Below are 18,024 nucleotides of genomic sequence, written 5' to 3' on the forward strand. Positions count from 1 at the left end.
AGGAAAAAGAAAAAAAAAAAAAAAAGGAAAACCTAGGCTGACATAAAAAAAATATTCATGCATGAGGTAGATTGGACCAACCATATCGACGGGGGATGTCCCGGATGGAGCATCCGGCGGTCGACTTGTTCTATCGAATCCATGCCCTCCTCTGTCTGGCCTTGGGGGTTTAAGAGAGAGGCAATGGATCTGGATGCTGACCTTGTTGTGACCAGTCACCTAATCTCAACTGCAATGGGCTGGATCCGGCGATGGAGTGGGATATGCCCAGTCAGTTCGAGGCAATCAATATCAACACTTTGCTGGGGTGGTCTGAGGAGGGACATGTATGTAGTAGGTAGTTGTAGCCAGTCAGTCAGTCTTGTGTTTTGATCTTCAGGTGAAGCGGGAGGACAAGATTAGAGAACCACAGCATATTGGGGGCAGGCAGTTCTAGCCCACCAAATTCAGAAATATCTCTACCCATTTGGGAGGCTGGGCAAGATGCTAGTTTGATGCTCGTTGACGAATTTGGCCTACAAGAAGCTCCAAGAGGGGAAATGATTCTTCTTGGTCCCAGGTTCTGGGCGGGAAACGGAAAGGGAAAAAAGACAATGGTCCACTGCACGAGGATACGCTTTGGGAGATGTCGGAAATAAAATTGAGATATCGAGGACGGTTGAGAATAAGATATCATTGTTATACCGTCCGCCTTCTATCAAAGTCGCGGATGTGGTCTCGAGTGACTCTTGTGATTATTCTCATCGATTGTTCTTTGGTTCGGTGGTACGAGTTGAATGGGAGTCACTTGTATAGCAATTGGCGAGTGTTCATCTAGATTCACGCGCTTTATTTTTAATGTCTATCTACTATTTGTTTTCACGACAGAGGTACGGCGAAGAAGAAAAAGAAAGAGGTTCAAAGTCCCCCGCCAGTGTTTCAAATCACCACAGCGACCATCACCAGCTAGCTGCCAGCCTGACGAGCAGAGAGAGGGGGAGGAAAGAGTACAACGAAACAATCGTTACCCACCTGGTTGTTGTTTCTTAGTGCCGAACAAGACGACTGCGACTTGAAGCTATCCAGGCAACCAGCTGTCAAGCCAAACCACCAACTCACCAGCCCACCTACTCCAAGCTTGAACCCCGCGATCTGAACACTACTTCAAGCTTGGATCTGGACTTGAATAAACCTGGACCGCGATCCAAACTCCTACTTCAACCATCATCTGGAATCCAGCTCGGATCGCGAACTGATCCAAAGCCATCTTCAACAACATCCCTTCATCATCTCTTGACCATCCATCACCCATCAAAACCAATAATTCCAATTCCCAATCTCCATTGAATTAGTTCCTGACGTCCATCTGCAACCATCCTCGCGGACTGCAGTTGGGAACCAGTTCATCAGAGCCCAACCTCGGGCGCCCGCACTTTACATCCCCCACCCTGCTTCCATCCATCCATCCATCCAGCATCATCTCTTGTTGTCATCATCATCACTGGTAGATTGCCACCGCGCGCGCATACACAGAGTGCTGACCGCCGCTTGACATCCATCTCCCATCGCAAGACAGCAGAAGACGGAAGCGGTGAACAAGGTGTACCTACTTTTTCTGTACCTCACTCTCCTCATACTCTCTTTCACTTCATCACGACCTTGTCGACCCCGCAATCTGCAACTACTTCTGCAGAAACAAGTAACAAGCTGCACCTTGTGGCTAGCAACAGTGGCATCAACGCCAAGTCAACTTGCCCGATACAAAACCACAGAGTAAGTGAGCAAGTAACGGTACGCGAGCGCGTGAGATCGCAAGAGACACCGTGCTTGGTCCAGCATTAGTTCCCAAACCTGTCGTAAGACAAGACCCATCGGCACGGGAATAGACACGCGCCGAGAGGGAGGGGTGAGAGCGGAAGAGACCACACCCCTGAACAGGCGGTATACTTGTTTCTGCATAATCGCAGAGAGACATCTATAACATAAGACATCAGTGCTTTCACACGCGAAAATGCATATCAAGCGGGAGCACCCATCCCAGTACGACCACAGCGTCGGCGACAGTCAACCTCCGGCTCGTCGTGCCAGACTCGTTAAGCACGAGGATAATCGCACTTTCGATCAGTTGACGGGAAGAATCCAGCAAGACCATCTAGAACCTCAGCATCAACACTTGTTTGATGCCTTTCCCACTGAGAACGCTGGCGATCAAATCCCCCCACAGCAAGAAGTACTGTCGCACATGAACAACACTGGACTTCTCATCTCCCAGCAACTTTCCAACTTGCAGCTGAATCAACAGCCTACGCAAGACAACCTATACTTGTGGAGACCGGACTTGTCTCAACTTCCTAACAGCTTCGTCTTTGGCCCAGTCGAGCAGCAGCAGCCCTTCTTGTTCCAAGGCTCCAGTGATCAGAAACAGGAGCAGCCACTGTACCAAGACTTCAGTGATCAAAGCCATCAGCAGACACAATTCCAAGACTTCCGCAATCCAATCCAGCAGCAGCCAATGCCCCAAAGCCACCCCTCGGAGCCTGTTCACGAGAAGATAGAGCAAGGTCGGGTCAAGATGGAAGAGACAATGACTTTCCCTGCTGCCTTCGGAGTTAACGAAGATCAATGGAAGGTAAGTCTCATCACGAGTTCCCTCGACGACCCAACCCCCATGCCCAATAACTCCTTCATTTCCTTTACGATAGATGAGACAAAACCAGTCCCCGGCTGTGAACTAATTGTGAATCATCATCTGCAGGTTGAGAACCCGTACGGAAACGATGTCCTGTCAGAGCTGCCGGGAGCTGGTACATTGAATAATGGCATCCAACAAACGAGCGGCTATAATGTCTCAGTTCGGAATCTTGGGCCTGTCCAATTCCAGAGCCACAACAGCAATCAGAACTTCCTTAATGCCAGTAGGGCGGCTGTCGGAAATGGCTTGGTTCCGCAAATGTGGCCCGCCTTGGAGGACCAGGCCCAGTCTGCAAACGACTTCTTTATGCCCTCGTTTGACTTGGGCCAAACGACCACAGGCTTTTCCGAACAGCCTCGTTTGCAGGGACCCTTCAACACACAGGCTCAGCTAAACCATCGTTTTGGCCTGAGCCAAGCCCCCACGCAAAGCAACTGGGCTACCAACACCCAAGTCCAGGGGCTTGCGGGGGGCTTTCAAATGAACCATGGGCTCAGTCCCGATGCTGTACTTTTCAACGGCATCCCAGCCACAGGAACGTTGAATTCAGTCATTAACCCCATGACTTTCAACCCGACAATGGGTTTCGACATATCCTACCCTGAGGGCACCGTCTCGCCAAAGGCTCTGCAGATAAACCCCTCGCCTGACACTCCTACAGTCCCGCCTGAGCCAGACCAGAGCCTCCTGATGACGGGCAACGATGAGCAGCTTTCCAGCTCATCTTCTACCATCAAGCTTGATGCGTCCCCTGCTCCGACTAAAAAGGTGAACGCAAAGGGGCGTACCGAGCTTCCCGACAAGCCCTATGGTTCAAACCAGAGCTCATCATCGAGCTCTAGCTCGGATGGTAACAGAAGTGCCAAGACCCAGCAGATACCCCAGCGCCCGAAGAAGTTCTCTGAGCTTCGGCCCAAGCCAGCACGAAGCGCCTTGCTAGATCAATCGAGTTCTGCAAAGCCCCAGCTCTCCCCGGCAAAGTTGCATCGCCAAAAACAGAACAAGTTTCTCCTCGAGAAGAAGCGTGAAGGCATGTCATACAAGGACATCAAGCGCGAGGGTGGGTTCACCGAAGCAGAGTCGACTCTTAGAGGCCGATTCCGCACGCTCACGGTGGCACCGGCCGAGCGAGTCAGGAAGCCCGCTTGGAAGGCTGGAGATGTAAGTTCACTTTTTTCATTGCTGTGTTATACCTTGGACCTTGCACAGAAGCACAACCACGAACTGCAGGAACAAAGCTAACCAATCGTTGATTCTGCAGGACGAGTTGCTACGCCAAGGCGTTCGCAAGTATGCCAAGGGAGCAGACATCAATACGGCCAAGATTCCCTGGGCAAAGGTGGCCAACTATCTGAAGGCCCACGGTGCGTCGTACAACTTCAGCGTCGGTGCCTGCTCCAAGCGCTGGGAGGCAAGGGAAGAAAAGTGATGTTGGCCACAGCATCAGCATGTGAAGGAAGAAGACGTGGAGTCAGACAATGTGTAGGAAGTACGAGTTTTGTTTTGTGGTTTGTTTGTATTGTGGTGTTTGCATTGGAAAGTGCATCACTTGTCATTGGAGTTCTATCTTGTTGACAGGACAGATCTAAAGCTTTCGCGAAGGATGCAGATTTGGTTTCCCCCTATGTTGTCTGTTTTTAGTAGAGCATTCACCAGGCGTTTGAGGCATACCTGTTGTTTTCCTGTCATCTTCGTGTCTACCCACGAGAAAGTTTGCCAGGCCTCCATAGCTTGCAGTTCGATAGTTTTTCTCTATAAAAGAAACTCAAAGTTTCCAAACTCTCTTTCCGGGCCATTCATGAGCATTTCTATAAGTTACCAAGAACCGTCTCCTCTCTGGGCTTGAATCCAATCTTCTCGAGTACGTTGAAGAGGAGTGCCGGTTCCTGTTTGATGGCATCGTACAGCTCCTGAGTCTTGACTAGCGCCGTGCCAGCCAGGAGCGTGCCATTGAGCGCAACGTGCCCAAGCTCTCTGCCGCCGTCACGACCGGTGACAATCGGTGCGCCCTCAACGGCGCGTGGGCACAGCGCAATAACCTTGTCAGTCATGGCCATGTTGTAGCTGAACTGGGCCTCGCCTTGGCCCGCGATATCATTGCTCGCTTCCGCGAGTGCCAGCCGCGCCGCCCGCCGGTACAGGCTCACGTACTTGGCGTGCAGTTCCTCGGCAGTGGTGTCGGGCGTAATGGCCTCACGCAGGATTGCAAAGGGCAAATCGCGCAGCTGATCATCCGAGCCCTCGGCCAAGACATTCCACGCCGAAGCAGCATCTCCATCCAAGCCAGTCCTCATCTGCTCCACGGGCAACAGCTGCAAATGACGGTGCGGCTGACTGGCGCCTGAGTGGGGACCCGAGTTGAAGAAGACGAAGAGCTCACTCCTTCTGCTGTCCGTTTTGCTTACACCATCGCCATCACTAGCAGCAGCAGCATCCTCCTTGTAGGCCCGCACGCAAGCCAGGGCAGCCGCCAAGTCGTCGCTCTCCAGGACGTGCGTCTGGGGCTTGAACTGCCGCGTAATGAGGATAAAGTGCTCGGGGACGATGGCGAACTTGTTGAGGACGAGGGCGTGCGAGGGTGCGAGGTCCTTTACCACGGTCATGGACGGGAGGGGGTTTTCGAACGGGTTGAAGGCCTTCTTGTCCTTTTTCATTTCATCCTTCTTGTCCTGCTCATCGGACGGAGGAGGGCCTTTCGGCTTGGAGGCTAGGGCGGGCGAGAATCGGAGCTGGAACTACGCAAAGAGGAACGAGAAATCTACATGTTGAGCGATCCATTTTGCTTCTTACTTTCACAGAACGAAGAAAGGGGGGAATCTTCTGGCAACTCCCTCCGAGAGATATGAGACGGAGACGGGAAGATGAACAAAGACACAAGATTTGGGAGATACGAAGGAGTGGGCGGCTACCTACCTGGACAGAGTTCAGTTTGAGGAGCGCGACTTGTGTGGGGAAGTACGTCAGGTCGCCGGTCGCCTTTGCCTGGCCAAATGCCGTCTTGACCAGGCTTGGCAGGTTTGCCGGGGCTCGGATAGGAGGCATATTGTTTGTCATTATATTCGTTTGTGATGATTTGTCTTTTAACTTGGTGTCTAATTAGAGGGAACCGTGTTCAGTCGTTTGGACTCGTCGTCTCAGATGGGCGTGAATGAAGCGTGGTGATCCAAAGGTGTATCGGACCTTCCTTGCAGGCGAGACATCCCCCGGCAATTGTGGGTCGTACTTCAATGTTGCTTGCATACTACAAAAGCACAGCATCAGCAACATAATACGTACCTAGCTAATAGGTAGTTGGGCAGATATCGCGATACCTTTTTGAGCAGGAGAATCGATGAATTCATACATGATTTGAGTAATCAATGCTTCTTCTTACGGATCAAAATGTGAGGGGCACAAATAAACAACGATAGATCAAGTCAGGTAAATCTCGTCTTTGAACTCCGGCAAAACATCAATCATTACACCCATTTTAAATGACTGTACTCTGCAAAAGTGCCCAGAACAGAAATCAACTTGGAGGACATGCTAACATGTTCTTCAACCTATTACGCATAAACCTCTGCTCTTCAACTCCAGCATTCTTCTTGCTGGTTGCCTCGAGCAGAGTGATAGTGATGGAACAATGCGTGTCAAACTGGAGAAAGTTTTGGTCCGTACCGCAGTACTCCCAGTCGGCCATGTTCCCTTCTCTATCCGTATCAAGGCGGGTCAAGAACCATTCCCACTTGCTCGTCTCGTTGCAGTCGTTGTTTTGCCAATCTGGAATAATGTCAGTCCCAAATTTACTCAAAGCGGCAGTTCTCTGCTGTAAAGCACGTCTCTCTGATGTCTAGAAGCGACCATTGAAGGAAAAGGAATGATTTTGGTTTCTTACTTGGAAAATTCACATTGAGAAAGGTGTTTTGCGGCATGTACGGCTTTCCGCCTGTTAGCAAGGCCTGGGTAAACTGATAGGCCATATCATTATAGAGACTGTGGCGGTATGTAGGCGGTTTGTCGTATCGCATAACGCCCCAAGCCGCACCCGAAAAGGCAATTGTAGGGATGCCACGCCGAGCAGTATACTGGGCGACTCCTACGGTGCCAGATACCTCGGTGAGAGACGCTACGTTGGGACCGTTATTAGGCCCCACGAGCACCAGATCAGCCGATTGATTCTGCCATATTCGAGGGGCGAATTGGTCCAAACCGTAGCGGGCTGCTGTGACAGGGTATGAGTTGACCCAGTTGAGCCGCCCAGACGGGTCGCTTACATTGGTACCGTATCTGAAGTCATGATAGCAGCCATCACACGTTTCCGGGCAATTTTTGCAGGCAATATCAGAGCATTCTAACAGCAGATGCTCCGGACAAGGATCGCAAGTATCAAATTGGCACCTTGTCATCCTGGGCTCGGGCTCTTCATCCAAGGAGCCTACACAGGGAGGTTCAGTGTCTCGAGCTTTGCGGGCTCTCGTTGAGTTGAACTCACCTTTGCTTGACTGATCTATGGCTGGAGCTGAAAGTATGGCGTCGTGCCCAGCCTGTACAATCGTATCGTAGAAAAGTCGGATAGACAAATCAGCCCAGCCATCATCGTTGGTGTGAAGAATACGAAGTCCCTGTGCGCTCCATACGGCCAGGGCGCCGACGAGTATAGTGATGAGACGCATTATATCTTGGTAATATGCAGTGATGAGGAGGCACGAAGAATAAGACAAATAAAGAAGGACAAAGCAGGGCTCATCTTGCTTCTCAAGCGTGAGTTGTAGAAACTTATATACCTAAAGTCTATCGGCATATGGAACTTTTGTAAGGAGAAAGATTTTACGACATGTGCAATCTACCTGGATACCCATCACTAATATCATAGAGCCAAAATCCGGACGTCCAGTCACAATGCTGATTACAGTTAAAGAAGAGTCGATGCCTAAATGCAGAGTCGCCGCGAGGCGCCGAATTAAGGGGAAAAAAAAAAAAAAAAACAACTAAACCTTCCTCTGGCCAGGCTCCGGTTGAGGCCGCACGCCAAAGGAGGGAAGAAAAGAAAAGGAAAAGCATTCTGGATGGTTGATGTCATCGTTCACGGTTGTATTCTGCTGGTAGTGTTTTTCAGCTGTAGTCCGCCATATTTCACGACTCCATTATCCACCAAAAGTTTCCTAATCGAGCAGACGACAGCCATGCATGAGCTGAAAAGGGAAGAACATTCTTTTGTGGGGAGAAGAACCGGGGGACTAGGTGTCCTCGGGTGTCAATAGCGCTTCCGCTGGCCTAAGGCGGCCGCTATATTTCAAGGTTGTACCTAAAAGATTGGACACCTTGAGGTGATTGGACCGGCGTCTGCTGGGGCCCAAGAGTGCCCCATAGTATTATTGGGCTCGAGACAACCTTGTCGCGTGTTTCGAAGCTTTCACGACGACTTGGAAGTCTGGGACTTTTCGTCTTTCCTGTCACTTAATACAGGTTAACAAGGCCGAACACACCTTCAACACTCTTGGAAAGAGCAGAAGTGTCTTCAACAGACCTTCGGAAGGGTGCTTACGTCGCAGCTATACTAATGCACCTCTCAGAACGACGTCGGCTACCTGGTTCTACTCGCTACATCATGTCCTCGTATCCTGCTGCAGAGTCTGACGCAAAGACCATGTTGCCAACGCCCAGAAAACCCCTGAGCATCGCCATCCTCCTCAACTCATACCGCTCAAAATTCCTACCTGCTATCCAGGCATCATACACCAAAGCCATCGGTGCCGTGGCCCCGGATGCGCGGCTCACATTTTTTGAGCCCGCCAACCGGCCCGACGACGACCTGCCGGACCCGGCTCTTTTTGACCTCATCGTCTTTGGCGGTGCTAATGTGGATGCGCGCAAGTCACACATGTGGATTTTGAGGATACACCACTTTTTACTTAGGTTGGTGCTGTGCCATCCAAATCAGAAGATATTAGGATTATGTTGGGGACATCAGACGATTGCAAGGGTGTTTGGCGGCAAGATCGCCGACATGGACGTCCCGGAAGTGAGTATGATCCAAATCTAGTGGTTGTTTCACCCACCCCAAGAGACACTGGCTAACCTCGATCCCAGATGGGCGTCAAGGCCGTCGACCTAACCAAGGAGGGCATTGGCTTCTTCTCAAGTGTTGCCAAAAGCAGTAACACCCTCATGATCCAGCAACACCACCGACGAGAAGTCGTCGAACCCGGGCAAGGCTTTTCTGCACTTGCCGAGGGTAACCAGATTCTCATGAACCAACAGAGGACCATTCTGACATTCCAGGGACACCCAGAAAAGGACGCCCAGACGGCCAGGCTCCGAATGCACGACTCCCAACGCTGGTTTGGGTTCAGCAGCTCGGATGAGAAAAACTGGGCCGACCTGGACGCCAGTCTCGAGCTGGAACACCAAGGCGATGTCATCTGGGAACGTATACTTGAATGGGTCAGAGAGCCTACAGTGGATGCCGAAATGCAGATGGATCGCGAGCCGCATCGCGAATCAAAAATATAGAATTTTCAATATCTCGAGGTCTGGATTGAGACGGCTCACATTAATTCTATTGTACTTAAATATAGTCGTACATGTGTATACCCTTGTCTCCTATGCAGTGAACTCTTGCATGGTACATGGCTACAAGTTTCGGGAGTGAATGTGCGTCTGTAAATCGTCATGATAGCCGCACCTTGGCACTTTATACTGTGTCGAGAAAATCGAGTAAATTTCTGGGAATGTGCCCCTGGAAGCTGCCATGTTGACCTCCTCTCCCTGTAGTAATGTGTCTCTGTATTTTGGGACTCCATCGTGTCGGAGGGTTTGATTAGCTAGGCCCCAATGAAGTGTGTGTCTCCCTTATGGGCTGCTTTGGCGACGTTGTTGGTTGCTCATTGTCCTCGGTAGACGCGACAGTAATGAGCTGTGGCTGTTCTGCTTCGACTGGCTCCTCCTCTGGTCTGAAGCGATCCTCCTCGTCATGAGATGCCACACGGTGGACACGGCGCTGTTCGATTCTGCGGCGCCAGGGCTTGTAGATGATGACAGAACCTATTCCGGCGACTAGGAAAAGCCCGCAGATGCAACCTCCGATAATTTCAAAGTTGTCGCCAATGGCACTGACACCATCCCAAAAGCTACCTTCGGGCTCGGCCACATTCTGGACAAGGGACAGGATCTGTACGATACCAATAAAGGCCGAAACGACAACAGTGATACCCGTCAGAACGATAGAGTAATACAAGATTGCTACCGTGTCCCGTGCAAAGGCTTTGGATGTGTACAGAGCCATCATCAATGCACCATCCGTAGTGTCCAAAAGACACATGCCGGCTGCATGAAATTAGTAAAAGATTCTATAGACGATTAGAAAGAAGCAAAATGACTATCACTTACATGTGAACAGGATGGGGAAAATCAGGATAATCCAGAGACTTGTTCCGGCAGCACCTTGGATACTGGCAATACCAAGAATAGCAATCTCAGAGCTCGTGTCAAAACCCAAGCCAAAGAGGACGCCCAGCGGATACATCTTCCAGGGGCGATCCACGACACGAAAGACTTTGCGGAACACATTGGCCATGAAACCGGCGCCCTCAAGCTGGAGGTTTGCCGCCGCCTCATCTTCATTCTCGCCCTCGCCAACCTCGTGGTGCGGGTCGGGCTGTTGCAGAACCTGGCGCAGCCGCACAATCAGACGGTACAGAATCCAGCCGTTGCCCACAGAGAGCAGGACGAGAAACGCGGCGCTGACGCTGGTGCCAATGATGCCACCAATGTACTGGAAATTGTCAAAGCGGTCGCGCAGCGCCCCCGAGGTCGCCGCCACGACGATGCACGTGATGATGACAATGGTGGAGTGGCCCAGGCTGAAAAAGGTGCCAACGGTGACGGGTCGCTGGCCCGAGGCAATCAAGCGCCGCGTCATGAGATCAATGGCTGAGATGTGGTCGGCGTCGAGGGCGTGCCGCAGGCCCAGCGTGTACGAAAGCACGGCCGGCGTGATCATCTTGGGGTAGTAATGCAGGACCACGCCGACGGCCGCCCATACGACGGCGTTCACCAACACTAAAAGTGCGATGATGTTGACGACGGGTAAAGGCAATGCTTTGAACCTGGCCAGAGGGCCGACGAATCCAAATCGTTCAAGCCGAGGCATCCCGATGGTTAGAGCTGAGACGAGTGGCTATACGACAAGAATCACGCCTCTGAATTCCAACAAAAAAGCATGCCCCAAGCAGGCCAACCCAAAACACTCAAAACACTAGGAATTAACTCGAAAAGAGTTGTTTTTTTTTCTATCGGCGAACTTGTGATAAGTGAAAAATTGCGTGATGCCCTTTCCCCTCCTCACGATACCCCACAGTTGTATGCAGCTTCATGAGCAAATACTGCCACTAATAGTCTTGGCGGGGATCTGTTCTAGACAAAGATAAGACAAAAGGACTCGCAGATGCTGAGAGTCGATCTCTATCCCTTACCAATCAGAGCCCGCTTACTGGCCAGGATTCTCGACTATATCAGGCATCAATGCCGTGAACTTCATACTACTAGTAGTTATTTATATGTCTCTGAGTATTTTGATGAGATGCGTTAATTTGTCAGCTTTTGTGTTCTGGCCTATTTCATGTTATTTCGTAGTCTTGTGCAACATACTAGGAGTTCTTCAATGCATTAGAGTTTCTTCTTCTCCTCTGTGTCTTTCTATAACGTTGCCGCCCAACGCGCAAATGACACCCGTCATGTCTTATAATCTTGAAGTAACCACGAGACTAGGTAGCTTTGCGATAAGAATTCATGGGCAGCCAACGGGTTGAGCCAATCTTGAAAAACGTTAATGTAGTTTACAACCAAAGTACGACATATTTACTTGTATTATGTAATACAGCGTGTCCAGTCTTAAAAATGAGAGAATAATTGTGATGGGCCACGACATGAAAGTCGTGTGAGAATTGCCAGGTATACAGCACTAATGCCGGCAGGCGACTAACTGAAATCTCAAGCATGACAAGGTCCACAAGCTCTAGGTGACATGATGACACCCGAGACACCTTACCCAGCATAGATGGGCGTGATACCGATGCTAGTTCTGTATTCAAGGGAGCGTGCCGGATGCACAAAGTAGTGAGACATGGCCATGTATACGAACTCTTGATCAGATGCTACGGGACTGCTGCAACTCTACCAGGAGGAGCAGGCTGGACAGTCGAGGGTCGATAGATGGCAAAAACTCATGTCTATACTATAAAATGCCACATGAGATGGCGCCGCAAACACATGGCCTGCATGGTAGCCCGATAGCTCTTATTGAATATCTGTGCTATCGCCGCCCTTATCTACAATTCGGATGATATTCCGGCACCATCCCAGTGACTGTGGAGAGTTGCGGAAGATAATGGGACAATCGTGGGCGCGATCAGCGGGCGAGCTCTTGGGATAGCAAGTCCGAAACCGGCTCTCGACGGAAGCAGTCATCCATTCTTTCAAAGCTTCTGGTGCAATTGGGGAAATGGGTGTGGGAAATTGATGGGGACTTAGTGTATTCAGTATAAATGAACGGATCTGGCTATATGGGTTTAGTTAAATAAAATGCATAAGACCTAATTGCCTCTTATAGCCTACCGGAAATAGCCGTTAAGCCGGAGGTCCCGGGGTCTAATGCTTTTATCCGTTATAACGAAAGTTATACCTATTATTTTAGTTAAAGTTAATGTTTTATATGTTTTTTATAACGAGCGATTTAATCGAAATAAAAGGATAAGCCTTATTGCGATAATTTGTGGTATAATTTGCAATTAAATAATAATAATTATATTTATAATTAAATTATAATTTATTATATTTAGCAAATATATAAAATGCTTAAAGTCTTTAGGTCGTATCGCTTTTATAAGCTTATTAGCGGCGTTTTCCGTAAATATAATTTTTTTAATTAAAATATTTTTAATAAAGATTTTTTATTAAATATAATAAAAATACTTTTTAACGTGCTTTTTCGTAAATATATTAATTTAGGCTTTTACCTACGCTTTTGCGTTTATATTATTAATTAATAAAGGAATCGCCTTTTAAAGCATTATTTTTAGTTTTTTTAATAAATTCCTAATAAATACGGCTTTACGAGCGCCTTTATTAATAGCGTAATATTTAGCTTTTATAATAAATTAAGCAATTACGCTTTATAGCTTTAAATTTTAGCTTATTAAAGAGCCCGTTATAAACGTTATTTATTTAAACGTAAATTTAAAAATTAATTTATCGCCTATAAAATCAGCGTTAACGTAAATATATAATTTTAATTCCTTATATTTAATATAGCGATAAAATTAGGTATATTTTATCCCTTTTATACGGGTGCCTTAAAAGTATTATAGCATTTTATTTAAATATTTAATATAATTAAAAAACGGGTTATTTATAAAGCGCGTTTATATTTTATTAGCATATATTATATTTGCGCGTAGCTTAATTATAGCGTAATTCGTTTTCCCGAGTTTTTTAAAATATTAATTTTTAAATTCCTAATTAATATAGCTTTTAAATTTATAGGTTATTACTATTAATCCCGGATTAATAGGAATAATAGCACTTTTAATATTTTAGTATTTAAATTCTTTAAATATTTAATTTAAATACCTATTTTATAGTAATATAATGCTATTATTTTCCTTTTAAATAATACGTATTTTTAAATATTATTTAGCGGCATTTAAATATTATAATTTTAGCTATTTATTTAGCTATTAAATTAATTTTTCGATAGCTTTAGTATTTATATATATAATTATAAAATTATTTATATAAAAGGTTAATACCATTTTATTAGCTTTATTTTAATAAATAGCATTATTAGTTTTTAGTCTTATAAAGCCTAGCTTTTTTAATTTTTTCCTAATTTTTTATTATTATTCGAAATTATTTTGCTTTAAACCGTATAAAAAGCGTAATAGCCTAATTATATTATTAAAAATATAATTATATTATTATATAATATTAAAGTATTAAAATATAAATTTATTTAAATATAAAAATTAGCGTATATAAATCTTTTTATTAAGCCGGCTTAATAAATAAGCTATAATAAAATTAATTTAAAAGATTTTTTAGCTTTTAATTATAGCTATCGCGATTAAAACGCGGATATTTATTTATTTAGCTATATTAGCGAAAGTTTCCTTATAATTAATTCTAAAAATTTAAATAAAGCCCTAAATTATAAAACGTGCCTTTTATTTATTTATATTACCGGTAAAATTATATTTAGTTTTATATATTTATTTAAATTTAACTAATAGCTTTTATTTTAATTTAAAATTATTATAATCGAAAAATTTAAACGTTTTTTTTTTAAATAGCTTAATAATTTTTTTTGCTATAGTTTATTATTAATTAGGCTATTTTTATATATTTTTTACCTAATTAATCGATAATAAATTAAGGTTATATTTAATAATTAATATTAAATATTCGTTTTATATTTATTCGAATAAGTTATTATTAACTAATAATAAATAGTTATATAAGCCTTTATTTAGCGTAATTAATAACGCATTTTTAAAATTTAAATTTTTTTTTATTATTTTAATTATAGTTTTATAAATTAATTAAAGCGTAATAATTATTTTTTATAATTATATTTATATATGCATAAGCATATTTATTTAAGCTTTAATATATTATAATATAATTATAACTATTATTTATATATGCTATAATATATTTAATTATGCTTTATTATATAGCTATATATATTTAAAAAAAAGCCGGCTTTTAGTTGCCGCGTTTTTTATCCCTATTTTTTAGCTATATTCGGATTATAAGGCTTTATATAATAAATTAGCTTTAAAATCCTATATCGCAGCCTATTTTAAACGTATTACGGGAGTGATTTAATTATTTTTAACGGATCGGGTTAATTAGCGCCTTTATTAAAATTTTTATAAAATATAATATAAAAAATTATAATAAAGCGTATTATATTTAATATATATACCTTATATAGGTATTTTTTAATATAACTTATAAATATGCCCTTTAGCGCCTTTGCCTATAGTTTTTTAGCTTATACCCTATTTTCTTTTAAGATATATATAAAAATACGCGATTTAAAAATCCTAAAATATTTAATTAATAGGCGATTAAATATATTTTATAGCTAAAAGTTATTTTTTTAGCGCTATTAAAAAATAATTAATTCCTTTTTAATAAATATTATACGGTTTAAAACGATAATTTATATTTTGCAGATTTTATCCTAAAATACCGTAAAAATATTTATTTAAATATAAATAGCGCGCGTATTATTTTATAATACCCCGATTACGCGCTTAACGGTACCGTTTTAATATTAATTATTCGGTATTAATATAATTAATTCGATATTTTTTTATTATACGTAATTATTAAAAAAGCCGCCGCTAAAATTATTAATTTTATTAATGCGAATTATTTTAATTTATCGCCTTTTTTTCCCGAATTCGTATTATAACCAAGCGATATATTTAAAAAAATCGCTTTATAAAATCTTTTTAAATAAAGCATCGATAAAATATAATTTTATAGTTTTACGGCATTTAATTAATATAAAATAACGATTATTATTTAAATTAACGGGTTTAATCTCCTTAATATTAGCCTATAATAAGGTCGTTATAAAATCTGCGCGAATACGCATTAAATCTACTAAATCGATCCAAACGCTTTTAATTTTATCGTATATATCGCATATTAATATAAAAATGCTATTTAAATTTAAATTAATGCCTTTAATAGCTTTAATTATTTTAATTAGCCGTTTTTTATTTAAATGGCCTAATCGACGATATTATAAAATCGTTTATTTAATTAACGGCTTTATTAATCCGTTTAATGCTATTAAAGTTTATATATAAAATAATTTTTTTTGCTTATATAGCTATAAAAACCACTTTTTTTTAATTATATTAATAATAGTTAATATCTTATTATTAGGCGTTTTAATAAAATTATTATAAATTTTAAATTTAGCCTTATATAGCTTATTATTAAAAATTATTTTTAATAGGAAGTTTTTAACGTAATAATACTTTTTAAGCGTTAGTTTTCGGCGTTTGCTTTTAAAGCCGCGTTATACGGTTAATATTTAGCCGTATTTTATTAGATATATTATATCGTTTTTAGTTATAATAAATAACCGATTATATTTATTTAGTTTAATAATTAATTTAGCGATAAAATTAGTTTTATCGTTCGTAATATAAATATTTGCGCTTATATTTAATGTTCTAAGGTATGATTGGTGGATCATAAACTTAGGCACAGGGAAGCGTTCTTTATGATTCGTAGAATCAGGCCGTAGGAGTAGTTATAGGGCTGTATAACTGATTTATTGAAGCTTAAGGAAAGAATAACTAACTACGGAGGAATAACTACCTTTTATACCCATAAAATCAACCAATAAGAACATTCTAGAATATATTACTAATAAACTGGATTTATAATCAAGTTAATTAGTAATAAGGTTAATTTATAATCGAAAAGACCATCGAAATCTATGGATTTTTATGGTGTGGGTTACCCTGTAACCCAGGGCCATTGTGGCCAGGTGCACTGGCCACACTTAGTGGGGCTGGATCCAGTGGAACGTTCCACTGGATTCCAGTGGGTTCCAGTGGCCATAGTGGCCACAACAGTCAACTGTAATGACTTATTAACTGTACAGCACTGTTGAACAGTGGCTGTAAGTGGTGCTGTACTGACTATAGGTCAGTACAGGGTAAGTTCCACTGATTTCCCATATATCGTTATTTAACGATATCTCGATGGGTTTTATAGCTGTTATAACGATATGATATGCGTTATAAAGCTAATTTTATGCACTATACGATGCTGTATTAACATCCGTGCAACATTTAATAACTATCGTTTACGTAAATTTAGCGCTTAAATAGCTATTAAAATAAAGAAATTATAGTAATTTATTTTATTTTATATATACGGATCGTATTATTTAGCAAATTTATAGCGCTTATTATTAAATATAGCTTATAATTATTTAATTACGCCGAAAGCGACCCGCGTATAATAATTATAAGCTATTTTTTATTTTTTCTAATTTTTATTTTAATCGGAAAGTTTTATAATTTTAGCGCTTTTAAATTAGTAAAAAGAATTATTATTTATTATAACTAATAATAATTATTAAGAGCCCCGAAATACGCTTATAAACGCGCTTCCCCGGCCCCGGCTACGACTTATACCGCGCCTATAATAATTGCCCTTATTTGCGTTTAATCGTATAATTGCGTTTAATTACGTAAATAATTACGTTAATTACGTAAAATTAGAATTTTATTTATTTATAGCTTTTTCGTCGCGTTTTTTAGATTTATAATTAATTCGCCGATAACCTTTTTTGCCGTAATACTAATATTCGCCGTTAATCTAATTATTACTATTGGTAAATAATAAATTAGCGTTATTTTTATTATTAATTGCTATTTTGCTTATAAATTTAGTTATAAAAGATTATTAAAATTATATAAATCTTAATATAACGCCTTTTAGGAGGATAGCTAATTAATTTTTTTTTTGTTTTATTTACTTTAAAGCCTTATTTTTAATAGCTTTTAAATATAATTAAATTTAATTATTTAGAATAAGGCGTTAATTATTAGCGTTATAGCTTTTTTATATATAATAATTTTATTCGGTATTAAATTTAGTTAGGTTTTTGCTATTATAATTAAATTTATATAATTTCCTTAATAGTTTTTGTTTTAAGGTATGATTGGTGGATTATAAACTTAGGCACAGGGAAGCGTTTATATAATTCGTAGAATTAGGCCGTAAGAGTAGTTATAAGGCTATATAACTGATTTATTGAAGCTTAAGGAAAGAATAACTAACTACGGAGGAATAACTACCTTTTATACCTATAAAATTAACTAATAAAAATATTTTGGAATATATTATTAATAAACTGGATTTATAATTAAGTTAATTAGTAATAAGGTTGATTTATAATCGAAGAAACTATCGAAATTTATGGATTTTTATAGTGTGGGTTACCCTGTAACCCTAGGATTATTGTGGCCAGGTGTATTAGCTATATTTAGTGGGGTTTAATTTAGTGGAACGTTCTATTAGATTTTAGTAGGTTTTAGTGGCCATAATGGCTATAATAGTTAATTGTAATAATTTGTTAATTATATAGTATTATAAATAGTGGCTATAAGTGGTGCTATATTAATTATAAATTAATATAGGGTAAATTCTACTGATTTCCTATATATTATTATTTAACGATATTTCGATAGGTTTTATAGCTATTATAACGATATAATATGCGTTATAAAGCTAATTTTATATATTATACGATGCTATATTAATATCCGTATAAT

The 18,024-nt window shown here is 41.6% G+C and overlaps 5 protein-coding genes across 5 annotated transcripts; 2 read left to right on the top strand and 3 right to left on the bottom strand.

Moving 5' to 3' along the window:
* Window positions 1–1,990: 1,990 nt before the first annotated feature.
* Window positions 1,991–4,100, top strand: PFICI_11513 (uncharacterized protein; the record flags this gene model as incomplete). Its single annotated transcript, XM_007840094.1, has 3 exons — window positions 1,991–2,608; window positions 2,735–3,832; window positions 3,933–4,100. The coding sequence occupies 3 exons, from the start codon at window positions 1,991–1,993 to the stop codon at window positions 4,098–4,100; spliced, it is 1,884 nt and encodes a 627-aa protein (XP_007838285.1).
* Window positions 4,101–4,479: 379 nt separating this feature from the next.
* On the bottom strand, window positions 4,480–5,713 carry PFICI_11514 (uncharacterized protein; the record flags this gene model as incomplete). Its single annotated transcript, XM_007840095.1, has 2 exons — window positions 4,480–5,406; window positions 5,585–5,713. 2 exons carry the CDS (start codon window positions 5,711–5,713, stop codon window positions 4,480–4,482), a joined length of 1,056 nt encoding a protein of 351 aa, XP_007838286.1.
* A 466-nt stretch (window positions 5,714–6,179) lies between these two features.
* PFICI_11515 (uncharacterized protein) lies at window positions 6,180–7,323 on the bottom strand (the record flags this gene model as incomplete). Its single annotated transcript, XM_007840096.1, has 4 exons — window positions 6,180–6,430; window positions 6,546–6,937; window positions 7,007–7,085; window positions 7,143–7,323. 4 exons carry the CDS (start codon window positions 7,321–7,323, stop codon window positions 6,180–6,182), a joined length of 903 nt encoding a protein of 300 aa, XP_007838287.1.
* A 935-nt stretch (window positions 7,324–8,258) lies between these two features.
* On the top strand, window positions 8,259–9,163 carry PFICI_11516 (uncharacterized protein; the record flags this gene model as incomplete). Its single annotated transcript, XM_007840097.1, has 2 exons — window positions 8,259–8,672; window positions 8,741–9,163. 2 exons carry the CDS (start codon window positions 8,259–8,261, stop codon window positions 9,161–9,163), a joined length of 837 nt encoding a protein of 278 aa, XP_007838288.1.
* A 307-nt stretch (window positions 9,164–9,470) lies between these two features.
* On the bottom strand, window positions 9,471–10,802 carry PFICI_11517 (uncharacterized protein; the record flags this gene model as incomplete). The annotated part of the gene is made up of 2 exons (XM_007840098.1): window positions 9,471–9,976; window positions 10,040–10,802. The coding sequence occupies 2 exons, from the start codon at window positions 10,800–10,802 to the stop codon at window positions 9,471–9,473; spliced, it is 1,269 nt and encodes a 422-aa protein (XP_007838289.1).
* Window positions 10,803–18,024: the final 7,222 nt, after the last annotated feature.

This window comes from Pestalotiopsis fici (genome assembly GCF_000516985.1).
Source record: "Pestalotiopsis fici W106-1 unplaced genomic scaffold PFICI_Scf_9, whole genome shotgun sequence".
Lineage (NCBI taxonomy): Eukaryota > Fungi > Ascomycota > Sordariomycetes > Amphisphaeriales > Sporocadaceae > Pestalotiopsis > Pestalotiopsis fici.